The sequence below is a fragment of the Cetorhinus maximus genome, chromosome 7 (genome assembly GCF_964194155.1).
Source record: "Cetorhinus maximus chromosome 7, sCetMax3.hap1.1, whole genome shotgun sequence".
In the NCBI taxonomy this organism is placed as follows: domain Eukaryota; kingdom Metazoa; phylum Chordata; class Chondrichthyes; order Lamniformes; family Cetorhinidae; genus Cetorhinus; species Cetorhinus maximus.
The window spans coordinates 7,232,131-7,251,229 of record NC_135885.1 but is presented as its reverse complement, the minus strand read 5'-3'; the positions used below and the strand labels follow the sequence as shown (position 1 = coordinate 7,251,229).

Below are 19,099 nucleotides of genomic sequence, written 5' to 3'. Positions count from 1 at the left end.
TGAGCGTTCTTGACAGGGTGGATGTGGAAAGGATGTTTCCACTTGTGGGAGAATCTAGGTCTAGGGGGTCACTGTTTAAAAATAAACGGTCGCCCATTTAAGATAGAGATGGGGAAAAAATTTTGCCTCAGAGATTAGTGAGTCTTTGGAACTCTCTTCCTTAAAAGGCAGTGGAAGCAGAATCTTTGAATATTTTTAAAGCAGAACTAGATAGATTTTTGATAAGCAAGCGGGTGATAGGTTGTTAGGGGTAGGTAGGAATGTGGAGTTTAGATTGCAATCATTTCAACCATGATCTTATTGAATGGCAGAGCAGGCTCAAGGGGCAGAGAGGCCTACTCCTGCTCCTAATTCGTATGTTCATACATATGTTCGTAAGATAGCAGGCTGAACTCCCCTGCTCGTCTTTGAAATGTCATGGGATAATTTACAACCTCATTACGTGAGGGCGGATGGGACCTCAGGTTAACATTTTATCTGAAAGACAGATAGTACAGCATTCGCTCAATACTGCACTGGAGTATCAGTTACCCTGGGTCATGGGCTCAAGAAAAATACCCAAAAATGTGCTATAAAACATGGAATGGACTGTTGGAATTGATAGAAACAAGTTGCTGGTGCCCTCTGGCAATGACAAAACACGAGGTAGCCATCCACACAAACTATAAAGACCATTTATTTCCAAGACAGTGTATCAGCAATCTTTCTTCCCAAGGACGATCCCACAATGGAACAAACTGCCAAAGGAAACAATCACACTCCCATCTCTTGAAATTTTCAAGACCCATCTTTAGATTATTTCCATTTAAGCTTTCATTATCAAAACTATCATTTCACAGGTCTTGCACTAGCGCTAACCAGATAAATGTTGGCAGAATATAGTTATTAGTCTATGATGCCAACACAACTAAAACAGAAAATTCTGACTGAGAGGCCAGAGTGCATATATAACACCAAAGCACAGGCCAGTTCCTGTGCTTTCTTTTATACATTTTGTAAAAGTGCATTACAAAACATTTCAACTTGAAAATTACAGAAAGTGCAATAAAATTCAACTTTTCTCCACGTAGCATGTCCTACTCTGAAATGCCTCAATACAATTCCAATACTTTTAATATTCAAACTGTAGATTCAATGTCAGGCATGCAGGCTGAGGTCAGGGTGACCAACCGATCCGGAATTTCCGGGACTGTTTTGTAATTCAGCCTTTAGTCCCGCGCCTTCCTGGGATATGCTTTGTCCCAGAATTCATCTGCGTTGGCTAGTCTTTCTCTGAGCATGCTTCAGCCGGTCTTTGATTGGTGCATGTGTTGGCTAGTGTTCTATTTAAGGATGCATTGACCAGTTTCTTTGCACCCGAGTACGTGAGCCCGCTCTTACAAATTCGGCTACCGCTGTCCACCAGCCCCTGCCTCCCCCCCCCCCCACCCCTCCTTCCTCACAGCTCTGGTAGCGGCCCCCAACCCCTAAACAGGTCCTCGCCAATGCCAAAGCGTCCCTTAGATTTTTCGCCGGGAATCGGTCACCCTCGGTCAACTGTGGCTTAAAGGCCTGAGATGGCGACCTTTTCCCCCATGGCACCTCTGCGATGGCGGCCCCCCCGAGCTTTGGTGTGTCCATCAGCTCGGGCCAACTCTGATTAAAGGCATTCCTGGAGGTTTCATCACACGACTCTCCCCGCGGTCCAGCCATTCGTCGGCCAACACATCCATCCTTGTGACAGGCTGCCATCCTTGGAGAATGTCATCGCTGTGACAGACTGCCATCCTTGGAGAATGTCATCCCTGTGACAGACTGCCATCCTTGGAGAATGTCATCCCTGTGACAGACTGCCTTCCTACACCGATTGGATGATGCTTGACTGTCAGCCAAACAGACGTTTCCCCATTTTCAATAGATGGTAAAGGGAAACGGTCAAAGGTTTTTATTTTAAATATCATTTTGAAAGTTCCAAGGATTTTTCTCCAGGGTTGCAGGCAGCTGGTGTCCAGGACATTGATCTTCAATTCGCAACCCTACACTCAGGATGTGTCAGGCTAGATGGAAGTGGGCGGGGGGAAAAAGTCGCTACATGATGAAGAGACACAATGGGCCGCGTGGCACTGTGGGATAGAGGAGGACCCGGTGTGGTGTTCTTCCTGCGTGCTCACGTACGTATTACGTACGACGTAACGCCGGGGCGCATCCAAGGCCCGGATCTCTGGCCATTTTCAATCGTTCGGCGGCGGCGGCGGCCGCCTGTCATTCTCACGCCGAGCCTCGGAAGGGAGTGTGTGTGTCTATAGTAAGGGGGAGGGGCGCGGGGCAGGAAAATAACAACAACAACAAAAGGAAAGATTATTAAAAGACGATGCCGAACTTCTGCGCGGCGCCCAATTGCAGCAGGAAAAGCACCAACTGCCCCGACATCCCTTTCTTCAGGTTCCCCAAAGACCCCGAGAGGTGAGGCGGGTTTGTGCCTGTTACTGGAATGTTCTACCGCCTGTAAAACTTGTGGAGGAAGGAGGGAGGGAGGGAGGGAGGGGGTCGGGTGACGGATATAAATTGTTTCGTCGATTTGTGTTTAATCTTAAATCCACGTTCCCCTGTTTTCTCCATCTCCTCTTCTCTCCCCCCCCCCCCCCCGGGGCACCAAACAAACATGTCGGGTGGTGAGAAGTGCGCATGCGCGCTCTTCACTCTTAAAGGGACCACCACCAGAGATGGGAGGCATCTCTTTTCTTTTTTGTTTTCACTCCTCCTTCCACGAGCTTTTCCACTTGGTGATAATTAGCCCTGCCCAGCCCCTTGCTGATTCAGCTTCGGGTGGTATTATGGGTAAAGTAAACTTTTTAAAAACATTAATTTTTAATGGGATGTGTCACTGGCAAGGCCAGCCTTTGTTGCCCATCCCTAATTGCCCTTGAACAACAAAAGGTTTACTTTTTAAAAAAATTCATTCATGGGATGTGAGCTTCGCTGGCCGAACCACTTCAGAGGGCATTTAGTCAACCACATTGCTGTGGGTCTGGAGTCACATGTAGATCAGACCAGGTAAGGATGACAGATTTCCTTCCCTAAAGGGCATTAGTGAACCAGATGGGTTTTTAACAACAATAGTTTCAGATTTTTTTAATCTGCTGTGGCGGGATTCAAACCCAGGTCCCCAGAGCATTACCCTGGGTCTCTGGATTACTAGTCCAGCAACAATACCACTATGCCATCACCCCTATTTTGGAGGGTAATTAAGAGTTAACTACATTGTGAACCAGATGGATTTTACAACAATGATGATAGTTGTCATGGTCACCGTTACTGAGACTAGCTTTATATTCCAGATTTATTAACTGAATTTAACTTCCACCAGCTGCTGTGGTGGGATTTTGAACTCATGTGCGCAGAATATTAGCCTCTGGATTACTAGACCAGTGATGTTACCACTGCGCCACCACCACCTCCTGTATTCCATAGTATGTCCCATCGTGGTTTTCACAGGGCATGATCTGAAGCCTGGTTCCTGTTGTGGTGTAGGGAATCATGGCCACCAATTCTGTGCGCACAGCAAGGCCCCAGAGGGGTTTTGCATGGAAAGATTTGAAGTGTGTTTGCTGTTGTTTTTAATGGAATCACAGCAAGGTTCAACAATTGGCAATGGGATAATGACAAGATCATCTGCTCCAATGATGGTCATTGGGAGGTAACTCCTCTGCTTTTTGGAATAGTGATATAGGGTCTGTTCCATCCATCTCTGAAGGGGGGGCCTAGGTTTAACATCTCGCCTGAAAGATGACATCTCTGACGGGTGGCTCAGTACAGCACTAAAGTGCCAGTTCAAATTGACTGGCGCTGAAGTCTCTGGAGTGGGGCCTGATCTGGTAGCCGCCTTTTTCCAAGACGAGAGTGTTACCAATGGGCTAGCAAGGTCCCAAAAGGATTTCAGAATTGAAGTGTTGTCACAACTGGAACTGATGTAGGTCAGCAAGCAGAGGAGTGATGTGTGAAAGAGACTTAGTACAGGTTAAATACCAGCAATGTTTTGAATGAGCACAATTATCCTTGGTGTTCCTCAGGAGAAAATCTGCTAGAAGACTACTTTGACCGATGTTAATTAAGCTCCCTTCTCCCTCCACCCAACCAGGGCTGGGAGAAAAGGCCTGTGATAACAAGAATGCTCACGGCATAGATAACTACACAGCAAATAAGAGATAAATTAGTAATGATAAATCTATCCGACAGTGATCAGAGGATTGTAGGTGAGATGTGACTTGAAGTAAGGGAATCTTATAAGAGTTGCACTTGAGCAAGATATATAGCTCCACACAAGCCTCCTTCCACCTTCTTCATGTACCATAGAATAATAATAAACCACTGTGCACAATTCAGAGATGCTCAAGAGGCCAGAATTTGAGAAGCGCATAAATCCTGAAGGCTTGTGGGGCTAAAGGAGTTACCAGAGATGGGGAATGGAGGGGGGAGGGAGTTTGTTGCAGGGGTTCAAGACCATGGAGGTATTTGAAAACGAAGAGAAGAATTCTAAAATAGAGGCACTGCTGGACCAGGAACTGGTCTAAGTTAGCAAGCACAGGTGATTAGTGAATGAGACTTGGTATGAGTTGAGATATGGGCAAAAAGGTTTAGAATCAGCACAAATTTATGTGGAAGATGGGAGGCCAGCCTGGAGAGCATTAGAATAGTCAAACCTCTATGCCCCTATTGATAAAACCTAGGATATTGTATGCTTCATTAACTGCTCTCTCAACCTGTCTTGCTACCTTCAATGGTTTGTGTGCATATACAGCCATATTGTCACTTGAGTCTGTGTCCCATATTTACATAGGTTGTGGGAGATTTCAGCCCCTTTTTGACTATTTGAGAGGGCTGTTCATCAAGTTTTGGCTCCACTTCAGCTCCACATTCCTGATCTCTGGCTACCCGGTACGAAAGGGTCAGTGGGTGGGCAGATCGGACGTCCTCCTTGTGTGTCTGCTTCTGGGCCTGGCCAAGGTGGCCATTAACGGGTTTGGGCAGCGGGCTGTGGAAGGGGTCGTTAGACCTGACTGTCTGCCCCTATTCCATGGCAATGTTTGTGCCTGGTGGTGCAGTGATAGTTTCACTGGACTGGTAATCCAGAGGCTCTGGCTAATGCTGTGGGGACAAGGGTTCAATTTGTAAATCTGGAATATAAAGCTAGTCTCAGAATGGTAACCATGACAACTATCATCGAAAGTGGCAAAACCCATCTGGTTCACTGATGCCCTTAGGGAACGAAACCTGTCGTCCTTACTGGATCTGACCTACAAGTGAATCCAGACACACAGCAATGCGGTTGACTCTTAACTGTCCTCTGAAATGGCTTAGCAAATCACTCAGTTTGAGACAATCAGGGATGGGCAACAAATGCTGGCCTTGCCAGCGATGCCCACATCATGAAAGAATACATCTTAAAAAATCTTGTCCGCCCATTCCATCTACCTGTCTATGTCCTTTTGAAGTTCTACGTTGTCCCCCTCAGAGTTCACAATGCTTCCTAGTTTTGTATCATCCACAAATTTTGCAATAGTATCATGTACACCGAGATCTAGGTCATTAATATATATTAGGAAGAGCAAGGGTCCCAACATTGAACCCTGGGGAAATTTTCCTCCAGACTGAAAAACATCCATCCATTAACCACCACTCTGTTTGCTGTCACTCAACCAATTTCGTTTCCATGTTACTACTGTCCCTTTTGTTCCATGAGCTCTAACTTTGCTCACAAGTCTTGTGCGGTACTTTATCAAATGCCTTTTGCAAGTCCATGTACACCACATCAGCATTGCTGTCATCAGTTGCCTCTTCAGAGAACTCCAGCAAGTTAGTTAAACACTATTTTCCCTTAACAAATCCATCCTGGCTTTCCTTAGTTAACTCACAGCTACTAATTTTGTCCCGAATTATTGTGTCTAGAAGTTTCCCCATCACTGGAGTTAATGTGGTTGCTGGGCTGATCTTTACACGATTTTTTGAGCAAGGTGTAACATTTGCAATTCTCCAGTTCTCTGTTACTACCCCTGAGTCTAAGGAAGACTGGAAAATTATGGCCAATACCTTCTCAATTTCCACTCTAACTTCCCTCAATATGATTCAATGCATCTCGTCCAGTCCTAGTGCTTTAAGTACGGATAGCCTCCTGTCCTCTACCTTATCAATTTTAAACCCTTCTTTTGTATTAATTACCTCCTGTTTCACCGTGATCTGGGCAGCAGCATCTTCCCTGGTAAAGACAGATGCAAAGTATTCATTTAAAACCTCAGCTATGCCCCCGCTTCCATGTAAAAATCCCCTTTTTGGTCCCTAATCAGCGCTACCCTTTTACTATTTATGTATGCCTATAAAAGATTTTGAGATTCCCTTTTGTGCTAGCTGCTGGTCTCTTTTCATACTCCCTCTTTGCTTCTCTTATTTGCTTCTGAACCTTCTATATTCAGCCTGGTTCTCCATTGTATTATGCACCTGACATTTGTCATAAGCACACTTTTTTTATTTCTTCTTCATCTTGATCTCTATCTTTTTCATCATCCAGAGAGTTCTGGATTTGTTTGCCCTACTTTTCCCTTTGATTGAAATATGTCTTGTCTGTGCCCGAACTATTTCTCCTTTGAAGGTAGCCCATTGTCAGCTACCAATTTTCCTGCCAGTGTTTGGATCTGGGCCAGATAAATTGGAATCATCCTTATCCCATTGAAGTTGGCTTTCTTACCCTGGATTGTTCCTTTTCATAACCAGCCTAAACCTTATGATACTATGATCACTGTGCCCTAAATGTTCTACTGATATTTGAACCACTTGGCCTACCTCATTCTGAAGAAGCAGGTCTAGCAGTGCCTCCTTTCTCTTTGGACTGGAAACATGCTGTAGAAAATTTGCTTGAACACACTTTAGGCACTCATGTGCCTCTCTGCCCTTTACACAACTACTATCTCGGTCTATATTCGGATAATTAAAGTCTCTGATTATAACTATATAATCCTTGCACCTCTGTAATTTCCTTGCAAATTTGTTCCCCTCATCTTTCTCACTGTTTGGGGACCTATACACTACACAGAAGAATGTAATTGCACCTTTTTTTCCTTAGCTCTGACTAAATAGATTCTGTCCTTGACCCTCTGGGATACACTCTCTCTCCAGCACTGCAGTGTTCTCTTAATCAATACTGCCACCCCTCCCCCTTTTCTTCCTTTCCTATCTTTCCTGAGTGCCTTATATCCAGGAATATTTAATACACCATCCTTCCCTTTTTTGAACCAAGTCTCGGTTATAGTCACATCATATTTCTGTGCCTGTAATTCACCAATTTTATTTACCACACTCTGTACGTGTACATACATGCACAGTAACCCTGATTTGGACTTTATTACTTTCTCCCTTACACCCTGAAAGGAGTTTCAGTTTGGAATGTTCCTGATTTGATTTTTTTACATTTCTCAACCAATTGGACTGCTCAAACTATTGGACTTTTGCCTTTTTATACACTGGTACATAGTTTAGACTTGAAACTATCAAAAATATCTCCCATGCTAACTACATACTTTCTCAGATTGTGAAATTTCAGACCTTCCTACTACAATCTTCAGACTTTTAAAACCCAAGTTGGTTGCCACCTAATAACTGTTTCCTGATTTACTGCATCTTCTCCAATCTGACTGCCATCCGGGTAAATTAGCTGACCAGTTGGGAGAGCTTTCATATCCCCATGCCCCCTCCCATCCCGATGATATGCTGCATTGTGGGCCTTAATGGTTTTTTCATTTTCAGCAATATCATGGTGAATTTTAGCTATAGTAGAGTTGGAACTAGTGTTGGGGAAATTGATCTCAAGGATTGGTTTCACACCATTTTCGACTTGGAACCATTGCAAGAAATAACATTTGTCTTTACCTAATTTATGAAGTGAAATACAGATTTTTTTTTTCTTCCATGGGTTCTGAACTTTTTACGGTAATAAAAACATAGAGCAAAGGAAATGACCCCTGCATAATGAACAAGCCAAAATGCACATACAGTTCCATCAATTCTCGTGAAATGTAGTATCATCTGGAATGCACTGGCTGAAAGGGTGGTGGATAAGATTAAAAAGTAACTTTCGAAAGGAAATTGGATATTTACATGAAACAGGTGAAATTTGCAGGGCTATGAGGAAAGAGCAGGAGAGTGAGACAAATTGGATGACTCTTTCAATGAGCCGGTACAGGCATGATGGGCCAAATGGTGGCCTCCGGTTCTGTATGATTCTATAATTGGAAAAAAGACCATTGAACCCAACTTGCCTGCTGGCATTTTACCTTCCATGCAAGCAAATAGTTTGTAATCACATTTACCCACCATTTTCATTCGCATAGCTCTTAAACCCCCTTTTCATCCAAATCTCCAATCTAATCTTGAATGTCTGCCTAAATCATTAACTCGAAGTGTATTTCACAGCCTCGCAGTTCTGCAAAGAAGTTTCTCTTTTTTTCACATTTAATCTATGATCTTTTGTTCTTGGCCCCTCAACTGCTGGAAATTGTCTGCTATTGTCCCTGTCCAATTGCCCTGTAGTTTCCAAGTTTTGGACCCCCACTTTATTCAGAACTGGTAAATCTTACCTCTAAAAAAATTAATGTCTACCTTCCAAAATTATGATAGTATTTAGTGAGCTGTAAAATACCTAAGGTACAGCAGCTATTACTGCCTGATTGCTTGCTTGATAAAGACAGACTGATCTGTAAAGCTCAAGTGACATATTTTTTGAGATTTGATTACATGTCTGCGCTGAGTTAACTGAATATAGTTGGCTTGGGAGTATGGGCACTGCAATTAACTTCAACACGACTGGGCTGGGGAAGAGAATGCATCCAGGATTCCTGTTCCTGACAGTTATCCAGATAATTGTTGGAAAGTGCGTGTGTGGTTACTTGGTGAAGATTGGATTAGATTTAGCAGCAGGACTTTCATGGCCAGGAGCTGGCTAGCAATGCTCAGGCTCTTTCATTCAGGTGAGGTGATGGGGGGCACCCAGTGCCAATGTAGCTACATCCCAGCAAGAGAAGAACAACAATTGGCAAAAAAAATGTATACTTTTGGATACAGGTTTGTACTCAAATGAACAATTTAAATATTCTAGGTTATGCCTTCTACTTATGATCATGTGAGATATGAGGTTTACGACCTTTTATGACCTTGTCCAAATAGCCAGTCTTCATTTTGCAGCCTAGAAAACAAATTATTACAGTAAGCATTTTTAAAGGGACTACAGCAAAACCAAACACTACTCTTGTCTAACATACAGACACTTTGCAGTCAGAATTATTGAACAACTGACAATAGCGGGGACACTGATTGTACTTGGGTAAGGGGAGAGTTATAGAGTGCCCACTGGCACCTCACGGAGATCAGTTGACTTGACTCATACCTGGTTTATGTGGCTGAAGAGCACATCCTGACATGCTTTACCCATTGAACCATTCTGAGGACCACCATGCTAGTTTTGATTTGAATGCCATTTACTAATCTGGAGGTTGCATGAGTTCAGTTGCATCCCTGCCCTCTTCAGCTGCTGGGAAACATGGTGCCACTGATTTTGGTAAGAGAAAGAGACATATTAAAACTAATTGAAACTGCTGTTCAACAAAATTTGCACCATATTTTTTTCTTCTCCCGCTATGCCATCTCTCATTTCTTAAGATGTTTATTTTGACTTGTTATTCTTTGCTTATTCCAAATATATGTTATTCCCCACAAAAATCTGCCATTCCCTGTGAAAGGGAATCATGCTTATATCCATGCTATTATTAAAAAAAAATTCTTCATCTGAGCTTGTTTTCATTAATTTGTGTATTTTCTATTCTCCTTTTTACCTTGTGAAAATCTGCATTTGTTAACTGCTATGCTTGTTCTACCTAACCACTTAAACCTAGGTCTAAATGTTAAAGCTTAAGAAGCAAATTGACAGAGGAATAGAGAGGCAACTTTCTTTGTCTGTGTGAGAAACTAAATTGGATGTTTAGTTTCCATCCTCTGCAAATACAACCTGAAAGCTTTTTTTCTGTTTGCGAGGTTCTAAAGGGGCAAAATAACAATTATATATTTTTTGCTTTAAACCACTCATGACTTGGTTTGCATAACCCTCTTGGTGCAATTTTTCTGGCTTTTACTCTGTTTGTTGTAACACTCAGAAAAGAGGTAACTGGTTGGCTGGAAGGAGGGCTTTAGATGTCGTTTGTCATCATTTTTAAATGTAAAGATTAGATTACATAGAATCCAATAAGCAGGAATAATTTTTTAAGCTTGTCATAAGTCTGGCTGTGGACTGAGCTATCTGGAAATTTGTGAAATGGATAGGAGATATGCAAAAGTTTGCTTTTAAAACCGGCAGCAGAACTCCACTTTGCTGTCATGGAGGGAATGCCCTTGTAGCATAGTGTAAATAGACAGATATTCAAGAGTCTTCCTTTAGTTTGGACTGTGCCTTTTTAGCTTCTGATCCATCTAATGAGATTACAGTACCTAATCGAGTTGCGAAGTGTTACCCATTTTAAAAGTGGAAATTGCTAGCACACCAACTCTTGGACCTGATGCCTTAATTCTTGCTTCAAGAGCTACAGAGATACTACCAGGTACTTGACATCCAGGTAACTACTCTACCCTGCTTGATCAAGAATCCAGTCAGAACTACTGAACAACTGGCAATAGCGGGAAGGTTGATTGTATTTGGCTAAGGGAAGAGTTATAGAATCCAGGGTCTTGCAAAAATTGATTCAAAATGCTTACTCTTATTATAGCTGTGTTTTGCAAATCTAAGATCTGATGCAAGATGGTTGTTACTTTTAATGAAAATCCATCAGCAGCAAAGCTATCATCCGAACTCAAACTGATCTTGGTCATTTCCATGACTTTAAAAAAAATCATCTGGCCATTTTTGTAGGAACAGGATTAGGATTAGGCCATTTAGCCCCTTGAGTCTGTTCCGTTATTCGGTGAGATTATGGCAGATCTGTGACCTAACTCCATATCCTTTTCCCCATATTCCTTGTAACCTTTGGATAACAAAAATATATCAATTTCAGATTTAAAATACTATTGATCTATCATCAGTTGCCATTTGCGGAAAAGAATTCCATCCTTTGCGTCACATTGCTGTTTGTAGGAGATTGCTGTGCACAAATTGGCTGCCACTTTCCTACATTGCAACTGTGACTACACTTCAGAACTACTTAGTTGGCTGTAAAGCAATTTGGGATGTTTTACTGTTATGAAAACCTCTATATAAATGCAAGTTTTCTTTTACTATACACACCTTTTTCATAGATCAAGCATTCTCACCATATACCTTCAGTCCTTTTCTATCCAGAAGTGTTGACCGTTCTGTTATGAACCCATTTATATTGTTTACTTCATTGCTTCCACTAGCTAACTGCACAATCCACTTACCCTTTGGAAGAAGCTTTCCCTGATATCCTTTTATGCTTCGAACCTTTAACCATGTTGAACCATTTACCTGGGTTTTTTAGTTTACTGGTTAGACATGAAAACTCCAATTACATCGCTTTAAAATTTCTCCTTTTCCTAATAAAGCCTAGCTTCATTAACTTTTTCTTGTTAATTTTGCAATCACCTTCCTCATGACAGCCTTCCAATGGCAGCACTATTGCACCACCTATTTGAATGAGATACTATGATTTTTAAAAATACAGCCCCTTCAGGCAAACAGGTATAATACCTGCTATTGTGATTCAGGAGAACGTGCTAATTCAAGTCACTTTCTGAGGACTTTTAGTATTGCACTAAAGTCATGGAGAGGGTAGTCTCTGAAGAACATTAATGAGCTAGTTGACAAGTACTTAGGCTTGATGAAAATCTTATCAGGGAATCTAAAACACAGGGGCACAGTCTAAGGCTAAGGAGCTGATCATTTTGAACTGAGATGAGGAGAAATTACATTACTTAGAGGGTTGTGAACCTTTGGAATTCTCTACAGAGTTGTGGATGCTGCATCCACAATATATTTTAGGCTGGGATGGACAGAGTTTTGATCTTTCAGAATCAAGGGGTATGGGGAGCATGCGGGAGATCTGCCATGATAGTACTGAATGGTGGAGCAAGGTCGACTGGTCATATGATCTAGTCCTGCGCCAATTTCTTCTGTTCTTGAATAAGGTATCTATAAAGAAATAGAACTTGGATTTATATAGTACTTTTCACCTCACAGCATCCCCAAGTACTTTTAGAGTGTTGTCACTGATTACAGCATTGGAGATATGTCATGTCTGATAACTAATATTCTGCAGCTTTATAAAATGTAATTTTATAATTTAATTAACATATATCTCATTTATCATTTATTTTTAGGAGTCTAGTTGAAAATCTCTTGCTCACAGCAAAGTAGGTCTTTTAAATCTAATTGAGTGATACGAGGTGGTACCCCCTATTTTTCACCCTATCTCACGCTATGCTGCTTTGTGTCATGGAGACATTGATGAATGTAGGTTTAAATTTGTTGAAGTGTCATTATGACTTCCCTAAACAAAAATGCGGTTTCCTCCACCCCCATCAGACTCTAGTTTTAAAATTGGATTAATTTGGCACGTCCTTGAAGACGATGAGGCATTTTGAACCTCCTGGTGGCCTCGCAGCCGCTATTTATTTACCTGCAAGGAGTGTGTCTTGAGAGCACTGACAGCTTGAAGCTGATGAATGGCAATTATCTGTATACATTTTGGCGCGTTGGCGCGGCGCATTGTGGTATAGCGGAGGAGCAGCTTGACCTCCCAACCTGCATCTGTAGCAGAGCAACCCTGTGTGAAGGGAAAAGGCGTCGTTGCGTTAGAGACGGGGCGGAGGAGGGGGGGGGGTTTAAAAAAAAAAATCCCCCGTCTTCTCTGAAAAGGGAATAATAAATAAAACTTGAAAAAAAAAATGCCGAATTTTTGCGCGGCTCCGAACTGTAGCCGGGGGAGCACCAACTACCCGGACCTACCTTTCTTCAGGTTCCCCAGAGACCCCGAGAGGTGAGGACTCGACATTTCTAAATGCGTTCAATTTTTAAATAAAAAAAAACACCCTCCTTGTCGGAGGAAATAACATGCGCAGTCGTGAATTCGGGGATCCGGAGAATTGCTGTGACGGCTGTTCGGCGAGCAAGGATGCTGCTCCAAAATTTATCCTCGGGCCTGTGTTCCCACTTTCTGTCGCTAGGCCTCGTCGTCCAGGGTGGGCGGGAGAGGAAGGGCGCGTGCGCAGAACCACCAGTTTTCCCCCTCCATAGCATCACACACCATGTACATTAAACAGGTCCTACTGCTCCATCTTGTTGTTCACCCTGTAACTCTTTCGAGTTATCAACAGATCGCATGTAACTCTTGCGAGTACATTCGCAGTTCTTGGTTTCCGGGAGTGGGACATGAACCCACAACCTTCTGATTCAAAGGCGAGGGTGCTATGAACTGAGCCACAGCTGACACCTCTTGTTCACCCTGTAGACTGACCTCCTCCTCTCCCCCCCCTCCCCACTTTCCTTCATCTCGCCCTATCAACATACCCTCCTGTTCCTCTCTCTGGCTCCCCCCTCCCCCTTTCCGATCAATGTCCTCATGGTGGGTGAGCAGACTCCCCACAGCTCCCTTGGCTGCCCCTTCCTGCACTCCGCCTCCTGTGAGGGCTCTGTTTCGTTCTCCTGGTTTCTCCCTCTCTTTCACATCTGTTCTGACAATGTAATTTTCTGTACCAGTGGTTCCGCTGTGACTTTTCTCCTCAGCCACAGATGTTGTTCCCCACCATGGTTGGTGAGTCCCTGACTGTGTTTGTCCCACCTCCCATACTTCTGCTCTCACTCCTACACTGTTCCAGTGAAGCTCAACATAAGCTTGAGGAACCGCACCTCACTACAGAATTGCAATAGATTTCCCCTTGTCCACTCCTCCCATTGCACAATCCTCCACATTGAATGTATCATTTCCCACCACCTCCAGCATGGTGCTACCACCAAACATATCTTCCCCTATCGTTTCAGCATTCTGACTGGACCATTTCCCCTGTGATGGCCTGGTGCACACCTTAATGATCTCTAACACCCTCTCTTTCCTGCAACATCTTCCCGTGCAAGCACAGGAACTGGAACATCTGCCTTTTACAGCACCTCACTTTACAGCCTTCTGAGCTCAACATTTAATTCCGAATCCTAACTATTGCCTCCATTTTCTTGAATTTGTTTTTGCATAACAACTGTTGGTAATGATTCTACATTTCCCATTTACACTTCTAAATAGATATTTTTATGCTTACTTGTCCCTTTATCATCCCTATTTACCTTGACAACACCATCATCTCTTTTGTCATTTAATCTCTCCTTCCATCCTATCACAGACCTTTCCTCTTGGTTTCTTTACCCCTCTTTCCCTGTCTCTGCACTTGCTTAAAACCTGTTGCATCGCTACTGTTTTCCTGTTTTGAGGAAAGGTCATTGCTGTGTGATATTAATTCATATTTCTCTTTCCATAGATACTGCCAAACCGGCTGAGTATTTTCAGCATTTCCTGTTTTCATTCCTCTTAAATGTTAGTTGCCTCAATTACTTCATATGGTAGTGGATTACACATTTTAACCAAGTTCTGGTGGCACAGAGCTATCCAATTTGTCCCATTCCCTTCCTGGTTCTCTATAAACCATGCTTTCTGCACTAAATAATTTTACTGCTGAAATAAGAGACATACTATCAAAGCTTTTCGTCATGCACTCATCAGGCCAGCTACGCAAGGCAAACCAACAGTAAAGGGAACAACAATTTATACTGCAAGAGAAGAGAGTGCTGATTGGTTGGCAAGTGGACTCTGATTGGTAGAGATGCCGCCATGGAGAATGCAGCAGGGAGTTGTGAACTGCCAAACTTTACATTCAAATTCAAACCAGGCAAGTCGACTCTGATTGCTCAAGGCATTCCCCATGGAGAATGAACCAAAGAATGGCTGTCCCCAGAATTTTGTTTATTGGAAAAGGCAAAATGCATGGATGTGCTCCTTTTGTTTGCTAAGGGCAGGGCCCTATGTGTGAATTTATGTGGCTCCTAGCATGTGTAAGTGAGCCACACTTCAAGCCCAACTGATCTTAAATTTCTTTTTGGTGTAATTCTTAGCACAATCAGGATTGTACAACACTTGCTAACCAATCGTGGAATCATATCTAATGTTGGTCACTGTTTTGAGTTTTGCAAGCACGGGCTGGTTGAGTGCAGTCAGTGCTCTAACTGTTGCAAAAAGCCGAAGGGACGCACTGTTTGATATGATCCGCCAGTCATTGGGATGTACAGCCTACATACATACCTGGCATCACACTGGCACTGAAAATCATATACCATGTTGCTGATTTGCATGATTGACAGACTGTTATTTTGGCTTGACGGCAACATCCTGTTGGTGGAGAATACCACTCGTGTTGCTACTGCATAGTAATAGCGTGCAATGGCTAGCTTCACCTGTTGCTTAAATTTTTGAGACACTTTATCCTTCCAGGGTAATCCGAGGTAGACTGGGCACTTTTCAGGGCTGAAAGTGGCGGCCTTGGGCCCATTCACGAGTTTGCACTATATACAGCGACAATGATCTGATCGGGATAACCATTATCCCACAGGATGGATTTGATGTGCCCCATTTTAGCATTAAGCTTGCACAGTGAGCAAATGGCTCAGGTCCTCGTAATGCCAAATCCCATGGCCAGAAAACTGATGGGCTGATTCTCTGTTTTCTAAGATCAGCCCAGCAATCGCAATTAGAAAATGTGAATCTAAGTTTCTGCTTTTGAGATAAGGTAGCTAGGCTTGTTTACATTGTAAAGTGCAGCCAAGCTAAAAACACGAGGTCTCCCTCCATCTGCTGCATTATTGTTACATAAAAGCACCGTAGGATGAGTTCTATAAAATTCTTTCATGGATGTGGGTGTTGCTGGGAAGGTCAGCATTTATTGCCCACCCCTAATTGCCCTCAAACTACGTGCCATTGCAGAAGGCAGTTAAGAGTCAACCACATTACTGTGGATCTGGGGTCTCAAGGTTGTCAGATTTTCCTCTCCAGAGGATATTAGTGAGCCAGATGGGTTTTTATAATAATCGATGATAGTTGTCATGGTCACCATCACTGAGACTAGCTTTCAATTCCAGATTTTTATTTGGCTATTTGAATTTAAATACCCCCAGCTGCCATGGTGGGATTTGAACCTGTGCCCCCAGAGCATTAGCCTGGGTCTCTGGATTACCAGTCCAGTGACATTACCACTATGCCACCATCTCCCCCAATCTCTGATGGATTATAAGTTTTTATTATAGATATTGTGAGGGCAGAACAGATGAGAGCCCAGGTTTAATTGGGCCAGTGGAATTGCGGTCCTGTTGGTAGTGGGGTGCGCTTTGCCTGTCAGTCATTACCAGGAGCCATTATCATTGCCTCTCTTGAGGTGAGTCTCACTTTTTAGCCTGTTTCCCCTCCTGTGCTCCATTGTCAACTCCTCAAAGCTCCCCCATACTGGAGAATAGGGAGGGGAGAGGAAGGGAAAGCGTATCAAGTTTCTTCATGGAGAAGGTGACCACAAATTGCTTGATATTCCCAGTTCAGGTAGAGGCCAAAAACAAAAGCTTAAATTGAACTCGTGTTTTTGATGTAGCAAAAATATGTAGTTTTTGGATTGTATGTATCCTGAAGGTGTCTTAATCAGATATTTATTATGGGAAAGGTTGCTGTCTCCCACAGTGGGGAGGGAAAGGGAGAAGGGAAGAAATGTGCTACATTACAACCAGCAGCAAATTTTCCAGTCTTTAGCTAAACCTAGATTAACTTCATACAGTGCTGAAGCTCTGTGATTTTGTTTGGCACATACAAGGACAGTCCTTTGAAACAATTACATTTATATTTTACTGAAAAAATATTTGGCAAATATGCTTTCAGAGTCATGGGCATTATGGCACAGAAGGAGACCATTCAGCCCAACGAGTCTACGTGTTCTTTCCCACTAAGAAAATATACTCTGCCCATTTATCTTCAGTCAATAAAGGAAATTGAAATGCAAGTTCTTTATTAAATGTTGGGTCATAAAAGTAATTAGTTTTTTTTGTGTTAATGCAGGTGTCAAAAGTGGGTGGAGAACTGTCGGAGAGCAGACCTGGAAAACAGGTCTGCTGAACAGCTTCACAAACAGTATAGACTATGTGCGAGGCACTTCGAACAATCCCTGATATGCACAAACGTGAGTTGCAATTCTCCAAGTTTACACTCTGACAGGCTGTTAGAAATAATAAAGACTTATTGGAGTAATTGTGTAGAACTAATCCAGATATCCAAGTCCCAACTCGCTTCTCAGTATGATCAAGTCTGTATAGCTCCGCCTTTCGATCTTCCAGCAGAAAAGACTCCTCTGTAAGGTCACAGGAATTTTAACCAAAATCAGAAACCTGCAGACTTCCTCAGCAGGCATGCGGTTGATTGGCATGTGTCTCGTGCTCCTGGCTGTACTGCTCTTATAGGAATGGGGTAGGCCATTCAGCCCCTCAAACCAGTGCTCCATTCAATTAGATCATACTGATATGTACCTCAACTCCATTTATTCTACATTCTTTGACGCATTTACCTAATAAAGCCCAGCATCCCTTCCCATTATGCCTGTGACACAGTGACCACTGATGCTGTTTTTTGTAACTTGTGTGCTCATTTCACTGCAGATGCTGCTGCCACTTTTGCCCACAGTTGCAGAGATGAGCAGGAAAAACAAAGAATGGAAAGGAAGTGAACGGATTTAACAGAAAAATAGAACTGGTGGGGGTAGAGAAAGAAAATCGAAGCAGAGACACACCTGAAGGGTAGAGACAGGAGGGCAAGGAGGGAGAATGATTAATAAAAAACGAGACCACTTCTTAAATTTCATGGCCTTTTCTTCAATTTGTAATATAGGCATTTTTAAAACTTGTTTTTAGGCTAGTTCTGTTTCCTTGTTTCCATGCTCAGCTTAAAAAAAAACTATCACAGAGTATAGAGATGAGTTGTTGCAATTATGAAAACTGAAATACTTACCCGATGGCTCAGTGAACAAATTCATTGCTGAGTGTGGAACTAAACCATACAATACAGTAGGTTCTGGTTCAGTTCTTGGCTTCTGCCAATTTGGTCAAACCAACCGTAGGAACATTGCAGTCATTTCAGGGCAAGGATGGAGAAGAATTGATCCTCATTCTTGCTTGTGATTAAAATGCTGCGAGCCCTGCTCAAAGGTTCTCATCGGACATTCACAATTAGGAACATAGGAAATGCTGAACGATAAAAGACCGAGATCAGTCTTATTTACCTTCCACCATCCTGGTAATCACATGATGGTGACACTGGAGTTAATGACTCAATCACGGGGCCACCTATCTCTATCAATTAGTTAATGACAGGCCCAGACATGAGACAGGGAAAATCTCCAGTGATGAAGAGCTTTGGGAAGTGTAGGAGCAAAGTCATCTGTTCCTCCCAAGCCTGAGAATGTAAAGTCTCAAATTACTCATGCACAACATCCTGAAATATTACTCTGAAAGCTATCAGACTAGTTTGTATTTGAGTGAATCAACACTTTCTGCTTCCCCCACCTCCCAAAGAAGCCAGTTCAGTAGATTGACCACTTACTGAAATGCTGTATCTATGGATATATTTAAAATTTACATGCTCTGCCTTCTACTTTTACTGTCCTGGACAAAATAAAGCAGCCTGTCCTGGCCTACATTATCTGTTTTCTATAAAATCTTAAAACCAACAATTATGACACTTCTTAGGCTTCCTTTTCCAGTGAAAACATGACCAATTTTCATAACCATTCTTCATAATCTGATTCCTCAATCCCTTAAATCAATGTGGTTGCTCTCTCTATCTGGAGCGGTACACTATTCTTACTAAATTGACTAGAACTATACAGTGTATTCTAAGTGAGATTATGTCAAAAAATTATAAAGCAGCAGGATTAGTTCATTCTTTTTTGGCTGAATTGTTAGCCTTTCAAAATGAATTAGCCTTTCAAAGCATCCTAATTGCTTTATTCATTATTGGGCTATGATGCCTGTAACTTGTGAATAATTTGTAGTGCTCATTGACTG

At 42.6% G+C, this 19,099-nt stretch overlaps 1 protein-coding gene across 3 annotated transcripts in view; it reads left to right on the top strand.

Moving 5' to 3' along the window:
• The first annotated feature begins 2,295 nt into the window (after positions 1 to 2,295).
• Positions 2,296 to 19,099, top strand: part of LOC144682573 (52 kDa repressor of the inhibitor of the protein kinase-like) — a 30,243-nt gene continuing 13,439 nt past the window's right edge. For 2 of the 3 annotated variants that reach the window (XM_078545021.1, XM_078545019.1), the window contains exons 1-2: positions 12,740 to 13,004; positions 17,103 to 17,223. In XM_078545021.1, coding sequence (XP_078401147.1) covers positions 12,913 to 13,004; positions 17,103 to 17,223 — 213 coding nt within the window. In that variant the 5' untranslated portion in view covers positions 12,740 to 12,912. Of the gene's footprint in view, positions 2,443 to 12,739; positions 13,005 to 17,102; positions 17,224 to 19,099 lie in introns of those variants that run through there. The other variant, XM_078545020.1, reaches the window with a different exon arrangement.